At 39.6% G+C, this 21,557-nt stretch overlaps 1 protein-coding gene across 1 annotated transcript in view; it reads left to right on the top strand.

Annotated features, from left to right (window-relative positions):
* LOC131166091 (uncharacterized) overlaps positions 1 to 21,557 on the top strand; it is an 85,047-nt gene that overhangs the window by 18,507 nt on the left and 44,983 nt on the right. Inside the window, exon 2 of the mRNA XM_058124361.1 lies at positions 4,954 to 5,115. Within this exon, the coding sequence (XP_057980344.1) occupies positions 4,954 to 5,115 (162 nt within the window). The remainder of the gene's footprint in view (positions 1 to 4,953; positions 5,116 to 21,557) is intronic.

The raw sequence follows: 21,557 nt of genomic DNA on the forward strand, positions 1-21,557 counted from the left end.
CATTTTTGTTCATTTTGTTGTTGAAATTTGTTTGCTGTTTGTTTTTGTTTGTTGTTTGCGTCACATCTTTCTATCAATTGGAAAAAAAAGCCCAAGGAGGGAGCAAAGTGATATTAGCCCTCAATAGTAATTACTGAGAGTTGGAATAGATTGGAAATTGCAAGTGATAAAGCCCTTGTCAATTCCTCACAAAGCTGAGTGGGATAAATATGGCTCGAGTGTTTTTTCAATCACCATTTCAAGGGATCAATGTTGGGTTGTCTTATGACTGTAGGGTTTAGGGAATGTGGTTTAGATTTGTTTTTGTTTTGTTTTGTTTTTTTTTTTTAATTTTAAAAAATTAAGATATGTATTTTTTGATAAGCAAGGGCACCAAGGGGATGCAATTTGAGAATTGGGTCATGTCCAGGGTTATGGAGACACTATAATGCTATGGTGAGGCTGTTATGAAAGCAGGAGATGAAGGGAATGACAAGGATAAGGAGGAAGCGAAGAATGAAGTGTGGATTTGAAGGGGGGCTGTGTTGCTTGGAGGGGAATTGCTAGGGAATAAGGTCAAACATAGGGATGAGGTGGTTCCAAAGGGGAATACGGCAGTGAATGGGCTAGATTGGCAGGGTGCTGCAATAGATAATAATGTTCTTGTGCGGACACTGTTCTCTTCTCTGCTGTCTGTTTTGAGTGGTCAGAGCAGCTTGCTGTAGAGGAAGATCTCGGGGATATGCTGCAATTAGAGTACTTGAAGTTGGATGGTAAGATGGTGAATCTATGTGAATCAGACAATGGATTACTGGTTGGACCAATTGACGGCTGAAATGGGTTGAGGATAACTTTGCTTCAACAATTACTGGTTTTGGGTGAATATTCATTTTTTAAGTAGCACTAGGAGGGGGATGATGTTCCTTGGAGTCTCTCTGAAGAAGCACAGGTTGGTGTTTGCCTAGTGAAAGTTTCGGCTGCTGGGATAGGATGTTGAGTTGATGAGGGGCTTTTGGCTATTGGGGCTTGAACTCCGAATAAGGTATTTCCTCCATTTGTGATTTTACTAAAGTTATTAATAATCCTTTGTGCCTAAGGTGGGATTCTAATCTGGTTTTTTGGGGGGGGGGGGGGGGGTTATAGCCATTAATCTGTTGAGGTGCGGGAGACAGCTTTGACGGTGTGACCCATGAAAACTCCTTCAGGGCATGGGATTAATCAGTGAGTTTTAGACCAAGAATTGAGAGTGGTGGTTAGATTTAAGATGTACGAGAGAATAAAAAAAGGATGGTGCACGAAGAATTGAATAGATTATCCACTATCGTTAATTATGCGGGGGAGCAGGGTGCTAGTTAAATTATGGGCGTATGAGTTGGAATGTGAGGAGGTTTGGGGGATTGGGATGATTAAAGAAATGGGGGATGATTAAGGAAATGATGAAGAGAAAAGAGAGTTTCAGGGATTCTAGAAAGAGGGAATGATTAAGGAAATGGGGTGATGATATATCCCTATTAATGAATTTTCTTTTGCTATAAAAAAAAACAAAAAAAATATAAAGGAAATGGGGTGATGACTAAGAAAAATGTTAAAGAGAAGTTCTCCATATATATATTTTTTTAATGAGAAACTAAGTTTCAAGTGTGGATGTTGGGTTTGTTAGGAGCATTTGGGAGGGCAGGTGTATGAAGTGGGATATTTTCCCTTTTCAAGGGTCGGTTGGGGCCAAAGTGGGAAATGAGGCCAAAGTGGGAAATGGGGTAAGGTTTATTTTTGGTATGATGTGTGGCGTGAGAACAGTAATCTTAGAGCTGTCTTTCTTTCCATCTACAGCTTGGCTTGTGACAAAAATGCCCTTATCAAACATCATTTCCAAATAACTGATCAGGGAATTTTTTGAATGTTTATTTAACTAGGAATGTGGCAGATTGGGAACTTCATGCACTCTCCGGCTTTTACAAAATTCTCTATAAATTCTGTTTCCCCAATGTACCAAAATGGGTTTTGGACAAAAATGGTGTTTTCATTGTTAAATCTTTCTACAAGAATCGTTGGGAACGAATTGCAATTACTCCCCTTGGATTCACATATGGAGGACCTTTTTTTGTTTGGGAGCCCATGCATTGAAATATTTTAACCCTTGACAATCTGTAGAGAAGAGGGCTTACAGTCACAAATTGGTGTTTCCTTCGTATGGTTGATGCAGAATCAGTCAACCACATTCTTCTACACTGCCCCTAGACAATGAACTTGTGGAATTTAGTTCTATCCTTGACTGGACAGCAGTGGGTTACGGAAAATTCAGTTGGAGGGGATATTTGGGCTTGGAAAGGCATCAGAGTCACCAAGGAGAAGCAAAAGGCTTTTAACCTCATCCCTCTCGCCATTTTTGGTGTGCTTGGAAAGAAAGAAATAAGAGAGCCTTCAAAGATTCAACTACGGATCAGACTTGCAAAGTCCAGTGGCTTGTTGCTGTCTTCAGCTGGCTTAGTGGGAAAATTGTTAATGATCATTATGTAATCCTTGATGTTTGCAACACGCTACAGAGTGGTTGATGTTTTGTACCACGGGGTGGCGTCCCTTTGATGCCTTGCTAATATAATTTTCTCTTTAATGATAAAAAAGGGGTTGGTTGGGGGAATCTTATTGTGTGGGAGTGGGATACTTGCTTTTTTTCTAGAATTAATAGTCCAGTAGTATTTTTTTCCTTCTTGGTGTTGTTGAATGTTAGAGGTAGGGGTGGTTTTTTACATCAGTGTACAATCGTGTTCTTTGCTCTTTTAGATTGTGTTCCTTGGTTTTTTACATCAGCGTAGAATCGTGTTCTTTGGTCTTTGGTCTTATATTCTCTAGTCTCTACTGCACTCTGTCTTGTCATCTCCTCACTTCACATTAGGGGGTTGGAGTACTTTAACTTAGGCTTATATTTCCTGTATCTATTTCTATTATTTGTCTTTGTTTAGGATTGCAGTATCTGTTGCTTGTAAGTTAGAAAGTTCCGTTTTTTTTTTGGGATATCCAAAGAAGAGGATTTCATTAAAGACAAAGAATCTACAGAAAGGAGAATAAGAATCCTCCTAAACAAAACAGGGGAAAAAAAAAAAAAAAACTGAAAATAATAAAAGCAAAGGAAAGACATCAATAAACCAACAAAGAAAGTCAATCTCACTGAATGTGAGAGAATCTCACTCCTTTGAATCACCCAGAACCAATGCACTAGAGTGAAGCTTAGTTATGAATCTTATCCCACAGGAAAGAAATATTCAGCTTCTTCCCATAAAATATATGTGCATTATGTTCCAGCAATAAACCTCACAGCACTGCAAAAAAATGCATGTCTCCATGATGCTACAGCATCCTTGTTTCTACCAAAACCAGGAAAATAGATAACCAAAAAATTCTCCACCATGTCTGGGCAAATCCAAATTTCTCCCAGTAAACCAAAAAGCTTGTCCCACATTTTCCAAGAAAATCACAGTGCAGAAACAAATGAGAAATTGTTTCTGAACTGCTAATGCATAAAAAGCACACATTTACAGAAAATGCCTTTAAAGGTCTCCTACTTTGCAACATATTGTTTTTTTTTTTTTGGATTACGCACCGGGTATCCACGTGTCCGTTTTACGGTCCACGTGACTAATCCTGCGCCCCTTGAAGTTAACCCCACAACTCCAAAGGGAGGGTAAATTCAGGAGTCCAGGGGCGGAAACAAGCCCGGGAGGGTTTGAACACCTGACCTCGTGAGAGGCACTCCCGCAGCCCGCACTACCATCTGAACCACACCCTGGGGGTACTTTGCAACATATTGTTGGTGTTAAATCTATTTGCACAACCAACCAAATAAAAGCCTTTGAGGGAACTTTGGCCTTCCAAATTATTTTGAGGGGTTTTTTGCTGTTGAAGGCTGGAGATGGTGAGATGGACCACCTTGTTAGTAAGGAGATTGTTTGTAAGCTTAAGTGTGAGGGGGTTTGGGTGTGGGTAGTTTGGTATCTGAAACATCTTATATGTGGGAAAGTGGTGGTGGTGGTTCCCCTTTTAGAGCATAATTCCCTTTGGTTAAAGTAATACATGGCAATTATTTTTTTGGGGGCAGGAAGCCTTGTCAGCATGGGTGCGAAATTTGGATGCTAGTGCTAGTGCTATTGCTAACGATATGAACCCTTGGGAATTTGTCTCTTAGGTTTCTTGATTTTTTTTTTTGCCTTACCTGCAAGATACAAAATTGGTAATTTTGAGAGGCTTCAGCTTTGGGATTATCATGGGGGTTGGGGTTGGTTTTTTTGTCCGAGCCTTTCCTCATCTTTATTGTTTTTTGTTCTTCATGATTCTCCTATCACTGAGTTCTCCAAGGGGAATTTGAATGGAATTTTCATTTTTCCTAGAAACTTGCAGGAGTGGAAGATTGGTCGAAAATATGTCATAACATCTGAATTTTAGTTTTTTGCCACAACTCAAAATCCATACGAAAGCAGAAAAACTAATAATGTAAACAATGCGTTGGCATCGTGTGTTTACAACAATGAAGACAGAAAACAGAAAGTAGAAATGATACCAAACAGCCTCCTAAGTTGCAAGTTTGTTTAGAGTGTTCATGTGATTGAAGGTTTTTCTTTGTAGTTGTGTGGAACTATGATGGCAGTTGGTTATGAGTAATATGAACATGACTTATATTTTGTTCGTTTTGAAATTAAATTTCTGTTTTTGTTCTTGGGGGGGAGGGGGGGTGGGGGTGCAGGATTAAGTTATCAGATTTTTGCCTAGTAGCACCATGGGCATTGCTGGTACAATTTCTCTGGATTGTAAACAAAGAAATTAAATTGGCCCTACTAAAATTCATTTGTCCTTTCCAGTTCACTCAGCAAATTTATTATTTCCTAGAAATACAAGTAAAAATAAAACATTCTCCATTCAGTTTGATTGGGATCAATTTCATTAAAGCAGTTTACTTTTCTGAAACATCTTTTTTGTTTGTAGTTGGAAGCATTTCTGATGCTGATTTACCATGCCATGTTATATCATTGTTGAGGAGTAAATCAAAGGGTCACATCCAGCTAGGCAAAGTTTCTCAAAGGGCGTATATAGCTCTAAACAGCCACAAAAAGGCCGTCAATGCTATACAATGGTCATCAAGTCATGGTGAGAACTGTTTTTCATTGTCTAAAGAAGTCAGTTATTTTCTTTTCTTTTAGGTGCCCCTATTTCTTTGCTTGCTTCTTTGTTATTTTGCTCTCTTCATGGAGGAACCTTCTTTTTTGTTGCATTTTGATGTCTGGAAGCATATGGAGAATCATCATGTTCAATTAAAATAGTGGCTATTCATAGTGTTGAAATGGCTGATAATCTCTCTAGTTTCGATGAGCAGTATCAGAAATTTGAGTTAGACTGAGTGTTATGCAACGTAGTACTGAGATATTTCCTGATAGGTTTGAATTTAGAAGGAGCATGGCTCAGATATCATTGTCTAGACATGTTAATAATATGCTTTTCATTTTATAATTGTATCCTCTTTAAGTATCTTCTTCTTTTTCCCTTTGTTGAGTAACAGATACACAATGTGTGTGTAGCACGCTTGCTGAAAGCTGAAGTTTGGAAGCACTTAATAGAATAGTTTTGTTTCTTTCTTCTTATGGTGTAAGTTAATATAAGAATTGTTTCTGTTTTGAGGGCTCAGTTAAATCATAAACATGAAATTATCATGCATGCGTACATCTTGACTGGGATGATGCAACCCTCTTGCTCTTGATTGCTGAAAATTGCCAAATCTTCAACGTCTATGCAACTTTCGTTATTAATGGTGAGAAAGTCTAAGTAATTAAATTTTTTTTACAACAAACTTTGTTTTGATTGCTAGGTATAAATTTTCTGGGGATATTGTATTGTTTGTGATGTATATGGTGAGTGCAGATTATTATCCATTATGGTTTTACCCAGTCCCAGGCTGTGTAGGATCTTTATACCATGTTTGTGGAAGATGCAGAGTTTTGGAGAACATGAGAGAGTGGTGATGTAACATCCTGGACCAAGCCCATTACTCCGAGAAAAATTTTGGCTGGCCAACTAACCTAATTATTATTATTTTTTGATTAAACAAAAATTTATTAGTAACTGAGACAAGTCAAAAGATGGAGGATAAGGTATCCTAATAGCTAATTGCAAAATTCCATAAGAATGCCTAGAAAGAAGCAAAAAAGGTTGCATGCAATGCACAGAATCATAGAGCCCTCGCTCTTATGTATCTTCCCCAAAACCCAATATCTCACAAGACCTTTCACATATTTTGCGGAGCCACCCACATTTCACATAGACAGGAGAAAAAACATCCCAAAGAATCCTTGCAACCTGACAACGAAGACAAAGGCATGCATTAGTCTCATTGGACTCACGACACAACATACGTATATCTGAGCTGAGAGCCTTGTGAGGCTTCCTTGCATGTAACAAGTCATTTGAATTAATCCTGTTTAGAGATAAGAGTCCAAGTGAAAGCTTGGACCTTAAAAGGACAAACCTTTGCCTTCCAAATGACATGATACAAAGGAAAAGGACGAGGGATTGTAGATCTCGAAAGATGAGAAATAGAAAGATTTAAAAGAACAAGAACCTAAGGAATCCCCTAATCAGATCTGGTCATCTTCCCTATTTCGAGGAGCAAAAGAATCTGACTCACTCAGCAAAGAAGTAAGTTCATCAACCTCTTTTTCCTTGAAACTCCTAAATAAGTAGAATCCCCATGAAGAGACCCTTCCTTTGAAAAGAAAAAACTTTGTTGTTGGTGCATTACGAACAGTGTATGATCTAAATAAATGAGGCATCAACAGATCCAACAAATTCTTTCTACCCAAATGTCTTCTCAAGACCCAACTTGGACACAACTCTACTAGAACCCCAAACATCATAATGAACTAACATGAAAGGGCTTGCAGCCTGTTTATTGACTTGGGAAGCAAAAGGGACACGATGATGCTTTCCCAACTGACAAGGCTCACAATCAGGACACAAAACTCAAATCTTGAACTAGATATTTCAATTTTCTAATGAAGGATGACCAAGGTGACAATGAATTTGGAGAGGTATGGCAATAGCAGTGCAGGCGGTTGAAGTAGATAGCAGCTCAAAGTGATAAAGTCCACTAGCTCCACGTTGTCCGCCAATCGTCTTCCTCGTCTTCAAATCCTGAATGACCATAGGATTAGGGAAGCCTGTTAATGAACAATTCATGGATTTGGTAATCTTGCTAACTGATGTAAGATTGAAAAGAAACTTGGAAAAATACAAAATTGAAGGAAGAGAAATAGAAGAAGTGGGATCTACAGTCCCAATTCCCTTAACGGCAATGGTGGATCCATCAACAAGAGTAACACAAGATAAGTTTTTAGGGATACTAGAGAGTAGAGAAGAAATTAGGTATACCTGTGATATTTTCAGCGGCAGCGGAGTCTATAACCCAAGAACTAGGATGAGAAGTACTGGATGACATGCATGCTGTGGGATTACCTGTTTGGGCAAGAGATGCAATGGGAAGAGAAGCTTGTTGTGACGCTTGATATTGTTGGAACTTGAAATACTCTTCCTTTGACATAGATATAGTACCTTGTTCCCCACTTGGCCTCAAAGGTGTGGGGTCAGTGGTGGCTGCATTGGCAACACATGAAGGGTTTACCATGAGATCCCAGCATTGCTCAATAGTATGATTACCTCATCTTCAATGCGCACACGTGCAAGGAGTGCCTCTACCTCGTTCATCTCTACCACCACGTCCACTCGAACCACCTCAATAACTTTTGCAGTTGCTTGGTTAGAAAATAGAATCACCATGCATGGCAAAAGTTGTTGTCTTAGAACTAGATACAAGAGCAGGGAAATGTGTGCTGAAGGAAGCACGAAGGACATGAGAATAAACATTGGCAAATGATGGAAACTCTGCACTACTAAGTATTTGGGACCAGATTTCCTCAAACTTGGGTTTCAAACCTGCTAGAACCCGAAGAACTGTCATCTGCTCCCTCTGCTTCTGCATCTCATGAACATTGGCACTTATAGGTTGCATGATGTTAAGCTCTTCATAAATATGTTTCATCTCTACAAAATAATTTGTAACGCTCCTATATCTTTGTTGCAACTGAAAGTACTCATAGGGTAAATCATACATGTAATGTTAGTAGAGTACAAAAGTTTGGCGTAGTCCCAAATCTCCTTGCATGTATCTAGATACATGCACATCTGTGCAATCTGGGCCTCCATCAACTTCCACAAGAGAGAAACAGTCAAGGCATCTCCTTGAATCCACACTTCTTTTCTCATCTCATCAGGAGGACTAGATTGGATCAAGTGGTCAGATTTTCCTAAACTTGCTAAATAAATCCAAACATCCTTAGATCACTAAACATAATTCCTTCCATCCAACTTTTCAGTTGTTATCAATGGCAGCATGAAGGAAACTTATTTTTGGGATTCATAGACTCCATCCCAACACTCACAAACCAATAGCCACATTACTGTCAAACAAGATGAACAATCAAAACTAACCAGGACAACCACAAGAATCTCATTTTACACCCTCATAGTTTAGTGTTGCTTTCAGTGTGCTCTCTCATGTTTCAACTTATGCAATTTAAATTTAAACTCAAACTCGATAATTTGAATATGTTTGCAATTCAAAGCAGCTTTTTGATGGAGTTGTGAAATGTGACATGCTGGTAGTACTAAAAGAGTGATACATTATCCTTTATTTGTTTTCTTCAAAATTTTTCTGATAGAATATTTGTTTTATTCAAATTAATTGAACAGAAAAGTGGACGCGGTGTCTTTTTGTTTTTGATAAAAAAAAAAATTTTATTAAGAAGGAGAAATACAACAACGAGCATGAGTAATCCTCCTTAAAAAAATACAAATAAGTTCAAAATAAATCAAAACAGTGCAGCTGACCAATCATGCTGTAAATCAGAAAATGAAAAACCCTTTTAAAAACCCTACTGCAACAGCCCACAAAGAAGCCAATTTGCCAAATACTGAATCCTATTCCAAAGCATAACGGAAGACATCTTCCTCCCTGCAAAAATAAGTACATTTTGTTCCAATCAAAGCCCACACAAAACTGCAAAAATTGCACACCTCCACAAGGCCCAAGCATCCTTACACCTTCCAAAGCCTGAAAAATGGATAGCCAACAAATCTTCCATGGACTCAGGACACACCCAATTCTCTCCAAATAAACCAAAAAGGTTGTTCCACACCCTCCAAGAAAAGGAGCAATGCAAGAAAAGGTGATAAGCAGATTCTGAATTTTGAAACAAAGATAAAAAACATTTGGTGATAAAACCTTAGAAGGCCTTCTACTTTGCAGCAGATTGTTAGTGTTAACTCTATTAAGAACGATGAACCAAATAAAAGTCTTAATGTTGGAGGGGATTTTAGCCTTCTAAATTGATATATGAAGCGGAAACATGGTTTTAAATCGCAGTAGCGGATAGCATAACGTAACGGTAACGGCTGTAACAGAAAGCAGGAGTAGCGGATGTTACATAACGGGAAGCAGGTGTAACGGCTGTGAATTTTTTTGAAGCACGCACAACCTTGTGCATATTAGCATACTTGCATGTTTTAAGCTTTTAGCTCTTTGTAGAAAGAGTTTTAGTGTATTTTGGATCCTTTAGTTCAAGTAACTAAGTTATTTGGGAAGGGCAACAATTTTACATTTGTTTTCAACCACCATTGAAGAAAAATTACGTGTGTGCACGTATTTATACTTCTCATTGTTCTTATCTGTGATAAATTCTTATGTGTGCTAAATTAATTAATAAAACAAAATACATTATAAACTCCATTAATCTATTAGACACATAAGACATGCGAATAATACAGATATAAAATAGCTAGAATAGAAAGAAGGTTGAAGTTGAAAAATATATAACATAAATATCTAATATTATCAAAATAAAATGTTTTCCCAATAAGTTAGTATTTTCAAATTGTTAATTAATGCATCTCTTATGAGTATTTAAAGAAATAGTAAATTTTGTATCATTGTCATCCTCATTATAATCTTTTCTCCCTCTCGCCACATGGTATATGATGTATGAAAGAGAGGGAAAAAGTGAGAAGAAAAAGTAAAAAAATAAAATAATTTTTTTGGTGTAAGAGTCCCGTAGTGGTTACATAATGGCCATAGAGGCCTTTATGTAATGGTCGCAGTCCGTAACGACTGCTACAGCTGTGATTTTTCTTCCCACCAATTTCGCGGTGTAACGGTATCGGTAATCCAAAAAACTGTAACGTAACGGTCGCGGCAGTTATTTAAAACCATGAGCGGAAAAGACAAGCTTTTATTGTTTAAATGATCGAAAAAATATTTACAAGAACACTTACCAAAAGAATCTAGAATCCAAGAATGATAGTTGCTCCTTTGTGAAAGCAGCCTGCTGTCCATCAAAACTAATAAGGAGGCAAGCTCCAAAACCTCGCTATCATTAAGAGTCCTACGAAAATGGAAATCCCAATAGAAACCAGCCCCATTTGAAATAAAGATAGAAGAAAGTGGTTCATTGGGCAAAAAGGACAATCTAAAACAAACGGGGGAAAAGATGAACGAAGTGAAGAATCCCACACCCAAATGTCTTCCTAGAACCAAACACGATACCGATTCCCCCAATAAAATTTGTATAAGGAATAAAAAGAGGATATAATTGTGAAATACCCTTCCAAGGACCATCACAAGAACATCTCAAACCCAAATTAGCATCCCACATATTATCTTGCAAAGACAAATTTACTCTTAATAACTTTGTGCCAAAGGGAAGACTCTAATGGAAATTGCCACAACAATTTACCCATTAAAGCACCCCACCTCAAAATTCCTTTTTGACCTATATAAAACATCCCAACTAACCAAATGATCTTTATTCTCCCTCACCCTAGACCAAAGAAAGTCTCTCATAATCTTCTCAAAACTACTGGCTACTTGCACAAGTATTCTAAAGATAAACAAGAAATAAAGAGGAATACTAGCAAGGCAAGTTTGAATGAGTGTATTGCACCCACCTAGAGAAAATAAAGCATCCTTCCACCCATCCAACCTCTTAGACACCTCCTCCACCTTAGGATCCCAAAACCCAAGTGGCCTAGGATTACCACCTAAAGGCACACCTAGATAACTCAAAGGCCAATTAAGAATACGGTGAATACCATACTCTTAACTTAAGAGGGCAATTCCAAAGATCTATCTTAAATCTTGATATACATTGTTGGCCCATAACCTAGAAACTTAATCTTTTAGGTAAAGTGGTATTCTAATAGGTATTAGAGCCAGGTTGCCGGAGGTCCTAAGTTCTAGTCTTGTTGCTTGTGTTTGTGTGGTGTTTAAAAATTATTTTATTCCTTGTAATAGGTGTTATTTATCATTTGCTCATCTCTCCATGTGTTGGGGTGTGATTGATGTACATTGTTGGGCCACAACCTAGCAACTTAAGCTTTTAGGTAAAATGGTAATCTAACAATCTAGAAATATCCAAATTAAAACAAGCTAACCCACTCTTCCCCAAGTTTATTTTTAAAATAGAGGCTCCAAAATTGAAAGCACATTAACAATTGCAGTGTCATTTTTTATTCCCCCCCCCCCTCTCTCTCTCTCTTTGTATTAAAAAAGTAATAAGAATGAGAGGGGTTAAGCTTTTTATCATCTTGGTATCAAGCTATTTTTTTTTTTTTTTTGCAGAACCCCCTTCTCCCCAGGCATACCAGCAATGAAGCCACCGTAGAGTTTAACCACCAAGTTCGAGATGGGTTGGTGTGGTTCCTCTATTTCTAAGACACCAGAACATTAGACCATGAACAAAGAAAGACATGAGAAAACAATGTTTTAGAAGACTCAATCAAGACTCACCTCAAGGCATGGCATGCCCAAAACGCCTTAAGTTTCAATCTAAAATACCAAATCCCAAAAAGCTAACGCATTTTATTATGGGGCTTAAGTGTTTGTACTAAAAGCACATCCTTTGCTTTTTTTTTTTTTTTGTTGAGGCTTACACATTTTGAGTGTGTGATTTCCAAATTTTATTTGGGCCATTTGGCTAGAAAAATTTAATTATATGTTTATGTAAAAGGAATGTCATAATATGAGTTGATTTCTAAAACTCTTGAACCTCAACCTTTCTAAGATAACTAAAAGATGTGTCTTAGATATTGAAAATAATTTGAACTTGTTATGTTATAACTATCTCTTGTCATGATTTACATAATGAATTCAAGTTGGCAATTTTTGAATGGCCAGCAAGTAGTTTGCAACTTATATTTATTATTATTTTTACATTATATTTGTGATTTTCTTGTTTTTTCTTTATTTTTATAATGTATATAATTTATTTACATTTTTTAATTTAAAAATAAAATTCTCAAAAGGCTTATGCCCCAACCTCTTAAAGTTTACGCCTCCTCGTCTCTTAAGGGTTAAAAAGCCTCGCCTTTTAAAACATTGAGAGAAAAACATATTATATTGGCTAGTAATTGTAAAGCCCCAATTCTTGACTGGAGGGTACTCCTAAGACTGTGCACAACCCAACATCGATATCTTGAAATCTGCTAGTGCCATTTCTAGTCATGTCATTGCTTGCCATCAACTCAGCTCTCATTTGCAGCCACCAGAACCCACAAATCAGAGATCACGACGACCTTTCCCCCTCTCCCTCTTTCTCTCCAGAACTCACAGCCTTACTCTGTTCACTGCTTGTCATCTACTCAGCCCCCATCTGCAGCTACTAGAACTCACAGGCCAGAGATTACCATGACCTCTCTGCCTCTCCATTTACGACTAATTGCAAACTCAATTTGCTGCACTCACTTTGGACCACCACTCGTACCATCTGACAATCTGGCACCATCGTTACCAGCTAAGTGTTCATCTCAGTCACGAAGCTCTCAACCAGGCAACAGCAGTTGTGGCATCTATAAATCTGATGGTTCGACATGCTTTTTACCCAAAAAATGTAAAATGATAAAAAATGTAAAGTCAAGCTGGTGTAGGACAAATATTAAGATTTAGCTATACTAAGAAAATTGAGAGAATTAGAAGAAGAAGAAGAAGCAGCAGCAGCAAGAGGAAGACAGAGAGAAATAGAGTTTGGGAAGGAAGAAGAAGAAGAAGAAGAAGAAGGGAAGAAGAAGAGAAGGAAGAAGGAGAGAAAAGAAGAAGGGAGAAGAAGAATGCAAGTGTCTGCGGTGGAGGGAGAGAAATGGAAAGGGAAACTACAGTAGTCTGAATTCACAGCAATAACTGTACATCAACTTGCATGTCCATTGTCCAGTACTTAAACCACTGCTGCAACTAACACATATTTACTGTAGAGAATGAGAATGAATCAATTGTATATTCAATTGTGTATTCTTTACATACTCGGGTCCCTATTTAACATGTACACAGAGAATAAAATATGGAAAAACAGAAGAGGACACAACTTGTAGTTGTGATGTGTAGTTTAGCTTTGGTGGGGGGTCTCAATTTATAGCCTCTGGCTTGTGGCAAAATCTCATGGTAGGTGGTGTTGGCTCACCCACCATGGTAGGTGACCGTCATTCACCAACCGTGGTCGTCGTTCACATTGTTGGCCGTCATTCACCAATTGTGGCTGTCATTCACATTGCTGGCCGTCATTCCACACTCCCCCTTAAGTTGGATCATAGATATTGATCATGTCCAACTAGCAAATAAACTCTTCGAAGCTAGATCTCTGTAATCCCGTAGTGAAAATATCTGCTAATTGTTCTCTTGTAGGGATATAGGTCATGCAAATTGTCCCCTTCTCAATTTTCTCCTTTATAAAATGCCTGTCCACTTCTATATGTTTAGTCCTGTCGTGCTGAACAGGATTATGAGAAATACTAATGGCGGCTTTGTTGTCGCAATAGAGTTTGATGGGGAGCTCTATTGTGATGTGTAGTTCTTCCAAAAGTTTTTGTGACCATAGCCCTTTACACATCCCTTGTGCAACAACGCTGAATTCAGCCTCGACATTGCTTCTGGCTACCACACTCTGCTTCTTACTCCTCCATGTTACTAGATTTCCTCAAACATAGGTACAGTAGCCGGTAGTAGACCTTCTGTCTTCTGCTGATCCCGCCCAATCTGCATCTGTGTAGGTCTCTACCTTCTTACTTTCACTTGTCTTGAAGAATAGTCCTCGACCTGGAGAGCCTTTCCGATATCTGAGAATCTTATATACTGCTTCTAGGTGACTCTCCTTTGGTGAGTGCCTATGTTGACTGACCACACTTACAGCGAAAGCAATGTCAGGTCTAGTGTGAGAGAGGTAGATCAATCTACCTACTAGTCTCTGATATTTGTCTCTATCCACAAGCTTTCCTACGTCTTCCGTTCTTTTTCCTGCCTCGATAGGAGTATCGCTTGGTTTACAACCAAGCATGCCAGTCTCGGTCAAAAGGTCAAGTACATACTTTCTATCGGAGACACTAATTCCCTTCCTTGATTTGGCGACCTCCATTCCCAAGAAATGTTGCATTTGACCCAGGTCTTTTACCTCAAACTCTGTGGCTATGATTTTCTTCAATCTCTCCACCTCTTCTGTGTCATCTCTAGTGAGAATGATGTCATTGACGTACACAATCAGGATGGTCCTTCTTCCCTCATTGGACTGTTTGAAGAACATAGTGTGATCTGACTGCCCTTGTCGGTATCCTTGATTCTTTATCACCTTTGCAAATCTATCAAACCACACCCTCGGTGATCGCTCGAGTCCATGCAAGGATTTCTTCAATTTACACACTTTGGTTTCTTCTCCCTCTTTGCAAAATCCTGGTGGTAGCGTCATGAACACTTCTTCTTCTAGCTCACCATTTAGAAAAGCATCTTTGATATCAAACTGATGGAGTGGCCAGTCTAGGTTTGCTACTAGGGACAAGAGAACCCGTATAGTGTTTAGCTTTGCTACTGGTGCAAACGTCTTGGTGTAGTCAATGCCGTATGTCTGAGTGAACCCCTTTGCCACAAGGCGGGCTTTGTATCGTTCTATTGTGCCATTAGCCTTGTACTTTATTGTGAACACCCACTTACAGCCCACTGGTTTCTTCCCCCTTGGCAAAGTCATCACCTCCCAAGTTCCATTCTTTTCTAGTGCCCTTATCCCTTCCATCACTGCCTCTCTCCGCTCTGGAATCTCCAAGGCTTCTTGAATGTTTTCAGGAATCTGGATTCTGTCAAGGTTAGAAGTAAAAGCACGACACTTGACAGAGAGAGCATTGTAAGATACAAATTTTGAGATAGGGTGGAGAGTACATGAACATCGTTGTTTTCTAAGAGCAATGGGTAAGTCATCTTTTATTTGGTCAGGATTGGAGTTGGACTCATGAGGAGTTGGAACTATCACCGGTTCCGACTCTTTTGATGCTTCGGAGGTGAGTGTCTTATTGGACTTCGATTTTGGCCTCCTTGAGTAGACAAGTGTTTCCCTATTTGTTTGTATTTCCGCATCTCCCCCTTGAGCTCAAGTTTCCTTTTGTACTAGGCGAAGGAGCGGATATAGGGTATGGAGTGGTCTCGAAAACAGAAATATCGAAGTAGTTTGAGTTTGAGGGTTGAGCTTTACTTAAGGACTCCCCTTGAAGCGAGTAGTAGGGGGTATGTTTGAAGAAGGTGACATCCAGGCTAACATGGAGTTTCTGGGAGATCGGGTCATAGCATTTGTAACCCTTCTTTGTGGGAGAGTAACCAAGAAAGATACATTTAAGTGCTTTGGGATCCAATTTGTTTCACTTGGGCGTGTGAATGTGGACAAATACAGTGGACCTAAAGACACGAAACGGAAGATGTGAGCCGAGCCTAGAATTGGGAAAAGTCTCTTAGAGTTTTTGGAGTGGAGTTGCAGGGGATAGGACTCTACTAGGCATTCGGTTAATGAGGTATGTGGCTGTCAAAATTGAGTCACCCCAAAATTTTGTTGATTTTTTCGTTTAGAAACCCCATTTTGTCGAGGGGTGTCAATGCAAGAGCGTTGATGGATAATACTATTCTCTTGAAGATACGTGCCCAAGGAGTGATTGAAATACTTAGTACCATTGTCAGTATGAAGGATTTGGATTTTTGTGTGAAACTTGGTTTGTATCATAGAGTGAAAATTCATGAAGATTGATCGAACCTCAGGTTTATTAGTCAATAAATATACCCAACACAGACGAGTGTGATCATCAATAAAAGTAATAAATTATTTTGTATGGGTCCATATTAGGAGTACGAGAAGGTCCCCATAGATCACTGTGAATCAGACTAAATTGCATGGATGGTTTATACTGGAGTCTAGGAAAAGTAGTATGATGGTGTTTGGAAAGTTCACACACTTCACACTGAAAATCCAAGGCAATTTTATTCAAACATATTGAAGGAAATAAGTGTTGCAAATACTGAAAACTAGGATGTCCCATCCTTTTGTGCCATAACAAAAGTTCACTTTCCCTAGGACTAGATGCAAAATTACAAACAGTAGGACGCGATCCATTCACATTAGCTTTGTCGAAGTAGTAGAGCCCGTCACATTCCTTAGCACTGCCAATCGTCTTCCTCAATGATAGGTCCTGAAAGACACAATGAGAGGGTAGGAATTTAGCTGAGCAATTAGACTGTTTGGTTAACTGAGTAATAGACAGCAAATTGCAAATAAATTAGGAACATGGAGGACAGATTCAAGAGTAATAGATTCAGAAATACGAATACTCCCTTTGCTAGTGACAGGGGATAGAGTCCTATCTGCAATTTTGACTTTTAAATTACCGGCACAAGGTGAGTATGTTGAGAATAAATGATGAGCATCGGTTATATGGTCAAATGCACCAGAGTCGATAATCCAAGGGGTAAAATGAGGAGTGGTACTAAGGGCTGTTAAAAAAGTACCTTTGTGGGCTAAAGAGCCAGATGACATCGTATTAGCGGACTGACCCGAGGCTTGGAAATTGGAAAATAGCTCATATATTTTTGCAAGTTGGTTGGAATTAATTCCCCAACTAGAAGTTGTTGGGCCATGGGCTTCTGTGGGTATTTTTTTTGCCTGGGTTTCGGTGGAGGACTGATGACCATGGGCTTTATTGGATTGTCTGGGCTTCCAATCCGTGGGCTTGCCATGTAAGGTCCAGCAGATGTCTTTAGTATGGCCTATTTTTTTGCAATGCTCACAATAGGGCCTTTTGGACTGTTTTGGGCTGGATCCAGTATGAGGCCCACGGGTTATAAGAGCTGATGCCTCGGGCCTAGACTTGTTTTGCTCCTTCAACATCATGTTCCTCCTATTTTCCTCACGCCGAACCTCAGAGAAGACTTCTCGGATGGAGGGCAGCGGCCAGCGACCTAGAATCCTGCTCCTCATGTTCTCAAGCTCTCGGTTCAGCCCTTCCAGAAACTCGAATACTCTCTCGTTCTCCATCTTCTTCTTGGAACGTACACTGTCACCTGTGCATTCCCATTCCTCTTTGCAGCTAAGATCGAGTTCTTGCCAAAGTTCGAGCATCTCGGTGTAGTATTCCGCGACTTCCCGATCTCCTTGGTTTATCTGCCATAGCCGCGTCTTCAACTCAAAAATCTGGGAAGCATTTTCAATATCGGAGTATGTCTTACGCACCGCATCCCACACGTCCTTTGCCGTCAGGAGAAATAGGTACGTTTTGCCAATGACTGGCTTCATAGAGTTTATCAAGCATGATGTTATCAAGGAGTTCTCGTACCGCCATTCTGGGATGCCACTGCATCGGTAGGAGGTGATCGTCGAGTCTCGCCGGTGAGAAAGCCGAGCTTTCCCTTACCGTCGATAATGAGCTTGATTGACTATGCCCATTCTTTGTAATTCTTACCATTGAATTTTTCAGCAGTTAGATGGAGTGGGGAATTCTCGAATACGCTAGCCGAACCCATGGAGGAGGTTATCTCCGACTCTCCTTCCTGGGTTGTCGACTGGCTGGACTCATGGCTGTCTCCTTTTTGGGCAGCCATGGATTGCCTAGGGTTTTAGTGTAACCCAAGCTCTGATACCATGTAGAGAATGAGAATGAGAATGAATCAATTGTATATTCAATTGTGTATTCTTTACATACTCGGGTCCCTATTTAACATGTACACAGAGAATAAAATATGGAAAAGCAGAAGAGGACATAACTTGCAGTTGAGATGTGTAGTTTAGCTTCAGTGGGGGGTCTCAATTTATAGCCTCTGGCTTGTGGCAAGATCTCATGGTAGGTGGTGGCAGCTCACCTACTATGGTAGGTGGCCGTCATTCACCAATCGTGGCCATTGTTCATGCTGTTGGCCGTCATTCACCAACCGTGGCAGTCGTTCATACCGCTCGCTGTCATTCCACATTTACAAATATGACCCAACTAAATACATAATTACAATAGACTAAAGGAAATCATTAAAAGAAATACAAAGAGGTCCTCCATACACTTTCCTAAACCTTATTAAACCTATGCCTAAAATATGTGTGCTGAATGGGCAGCCTAGGAGATGTAGACGGTCCTTCATCATTCTCCCTTGGCTAAAAAGGAACTCTGCTCCCCGGAGTGGGACTGCAAATATGACTCCAGCAAGTCAGGAGCGTTGTCACGAACATCATCCTTGGCAAGCCATGTAGCATCCGACTCGGATGACCTCTCCACTGAACCAAGTAGCGACAAAAACATTGTGAGGAGATGTCACAAACTCATCTGCCAAGATAAACTCCACTATTCCCTGTTGCTGAGAAATAAAGGGAGGCTGAGGAGCTGTTGAACCTGCATGAGCATGACGTGGCAAAACGAGAGGCTCAAAAGTTCCTCGGTACGATGTCAAATCCGCTACATTAAGAATTGGACTAATGGTCAAATGAGTAGGTAAACCAAATAAATGCGCATTAGGTCCTAGTTTCTTAAGGATGAGGAAAGGGCCAATGGCATGAGCATGGAGCTTTTTAAATGAATTTCGAGGGTAGCATTCAGGTCTTATGTGCATCATGACTCTATCACCTACATTAATCTCTCTAGCTCTATGTTGCACATTTGCAGTAAGATTATAATCCATATTACTCATAGTAAGTATTCGCCTAACCTCAGCACGTAACTCATGGATGTGATGAACGAAATACTCAATAGGCTAAAAAATATGAGCATCTGGTGGCAAAGGAACAAGATCAATGGGTGCACGGGGTTCATAACTTAATACACACTCAAAAGGACTCTTACTCGTGACCTGTTCAAAAAATTATTATAAGAAAATGTTAGGTAGCACCAAGTCCCAATAGCCTTGTTCTTCTTCCACAACACACTTAAGTAGGTCACCAAGACTACGATTCAGAACTTCAATTTTCCATTAGTTTGGGAGTGGTTAGCGGAAGAAAATAGCGAGTCCCACTCATTTTCCAAAGTGTCTTCCAAAAGTAGCTGGAGAACTTGATATTCTTATCAAACACTATGGAGGTTGGCAGCCCTTGCAATTTGACAACCTCTCTATATAACAATTTAGCTACATGAGATGCATTAGAAGCCTCATTACATGGAATGAAATGTGCCATCTTGGAGAATCTGTCAACAACAAAGATGGAATCATGTCTCCGGGCTGTTTTGGGGACTCGAAGAACAAAAGCCATACTTAGGTTTCTCCAAGGTATGTGTGGCAATGGCAAAGGAGTATAAAGGCCAGTGTTGTGTCTTTCAGGTTTGGTTTACTAATAGGTGCAACACAAAGAAACTATCCTAGCAACATCCTCTTTAAGGAAGGCCGATAAAACTTATCCTCAACTGAGGCAATGATTTTATCTCTCCCCAGGTTACTAGCTAACCCTTCAGCATGCAATTCCAAACTAAAAATCTCTAAATAAAATTCAGGGAATGCATAAACTTGTACCACTGAACAAGTATCCCTCACGGATGATGAAATCTACAAAATCTTTGTGATAGCCCTCACTCACCTCTTGAAAGATAAGCCCAAAATCAGGACAAGTGTAGTACTTCTCCTTCATATGATCAAACTCAACGACCTTGGCTCTTAAGATATGGAAATAACTACTACCCCCTAAGGCCATCAGCCACGCTATTCTCAACACTAGAACGATGCTTAAGAGCAAAAGTGTACTCGTTGAGGAACTCCACCGAACCAGCATGCTTTGCACTCGACTTCTTCTGTGAGCTTAGATATCACAAAGCAAGGTGGTCGAAAAAGAGTACAAACTCTTGGGTAACAAGTTGTATCTCCAATGTTGGAGAGATCTCACTACCACGTAAATTCTTTATCATATGTGCCATATCCTTGTTTGACATTTGAAAGTTTTCTACTAAAAAATGCTATAAGATGTCCCTTCTTACTCAAGACCCCACCTATACCTATCCCCAGAGGCTAACAAGCCACCTCAAGAACTCTACTAAAATGTAGATGCTTAAGTATAGGTGCTTCGGTCAACTTTTGTTTGACCTCTCTAAATGCTCTAGTAGCTAATGTGCTCTAATGAAACTCTCCTTTCTTCAATCACTCAGTGGCTGAAGCCATGATGGTGCCAAAATGCCCTATGAATTGCCTATATAAAGTAGCAAGGCCATGAAAGCTACAAACCTCAGTAATAGTCTTAGACTTAGGCCACTCTTTAATGGCTCTAACCTTTTTTGGATTAGCAGTTATTCCTTGTGCAAAGATCACAAAAACAAGAGAGAGCACATTAAATTGTAAGAAGTTGCACTTCTTAAGGTTAGAAAACAACTTTGCTTTCCTCAAGGTGACAAAGACCTTATGAAGATGCGTCAAGTGCTCCTCCCTAGATTTACTGTAGACCACTATATCATCAAAGTAGACCACGAGGAACTTTCCTATGAATGACTGCAAAACATGTGTCATAGCCCTTATAAAAGTATTGGGCATTGGAAAGTCCAAAGGGCATGATCAACCACTCAAATGAACCGTCCTGGGTCTTGAAAGGTTTTTTCCACTCATCTCTTAGTTTAATTCTAATTTGGCGATGCCCACTGCGTTGGTCAATCTTGGAGCACCAACTAGAGTGAGCTAACATGTCAAGCATATCCTCAAGTCTAAGACAGGGAACCTATACTTGATGGTGATTTTGTGATGGCTCTACTATCCACACACATACTTCAAGATCCATCCTTTTCCGGAGTTAGAAGATCTAGTACAATATATAGGTTGAGGTTATGCCTCACAAAGCCATTGTCAAGGAGTTCTCTACCTACCTATTCAATTCAATATGCTCTTTAGGATTCATCCTATTATGCGGAAAGTTAGGTAATTCTGACCTTGGAATGAGATCCATGGCATGTGGATTGTCTCGAATAGGTGGTAGCTCACTAGGTAACTCATTGGGCACTACATCAGAGAACTCAACTAGCAATTCTCCTACCTCAGGTGGGTACTCACATGAAAACTCTAAATCTTCAAAAGGAACCTCTTAAGTGATGACTATTAAAATGCACCTGTTTTCTAAGCTCTCTCGCTCAATAGCCCTATGATCAAGCAAGTGAATGTTTCTTTGAATTGGGACTTCACGAGCTACCTTGTTCCTTAACTTAGGATTCTTGGGAGTTGGTAGGGATCAAGATGATATTCTTATCTTTGTGCC

Source organism: Malania oleifera, chromosome 1 (assembly GCF_029873635.1).
Source record: "Malania oleifera isolate guangnan ecotype guangnan chromosome 1, ASM2987363v1, whole genome shotgun sequence".
Classification (NCBI taxonomy): domain Eukaryota; kingdom Viridiplantae; phylum Streptophyta; class Magnoliopsida; order Santalales; family Ximeniaceae; genus Malania; species Malania oleifera.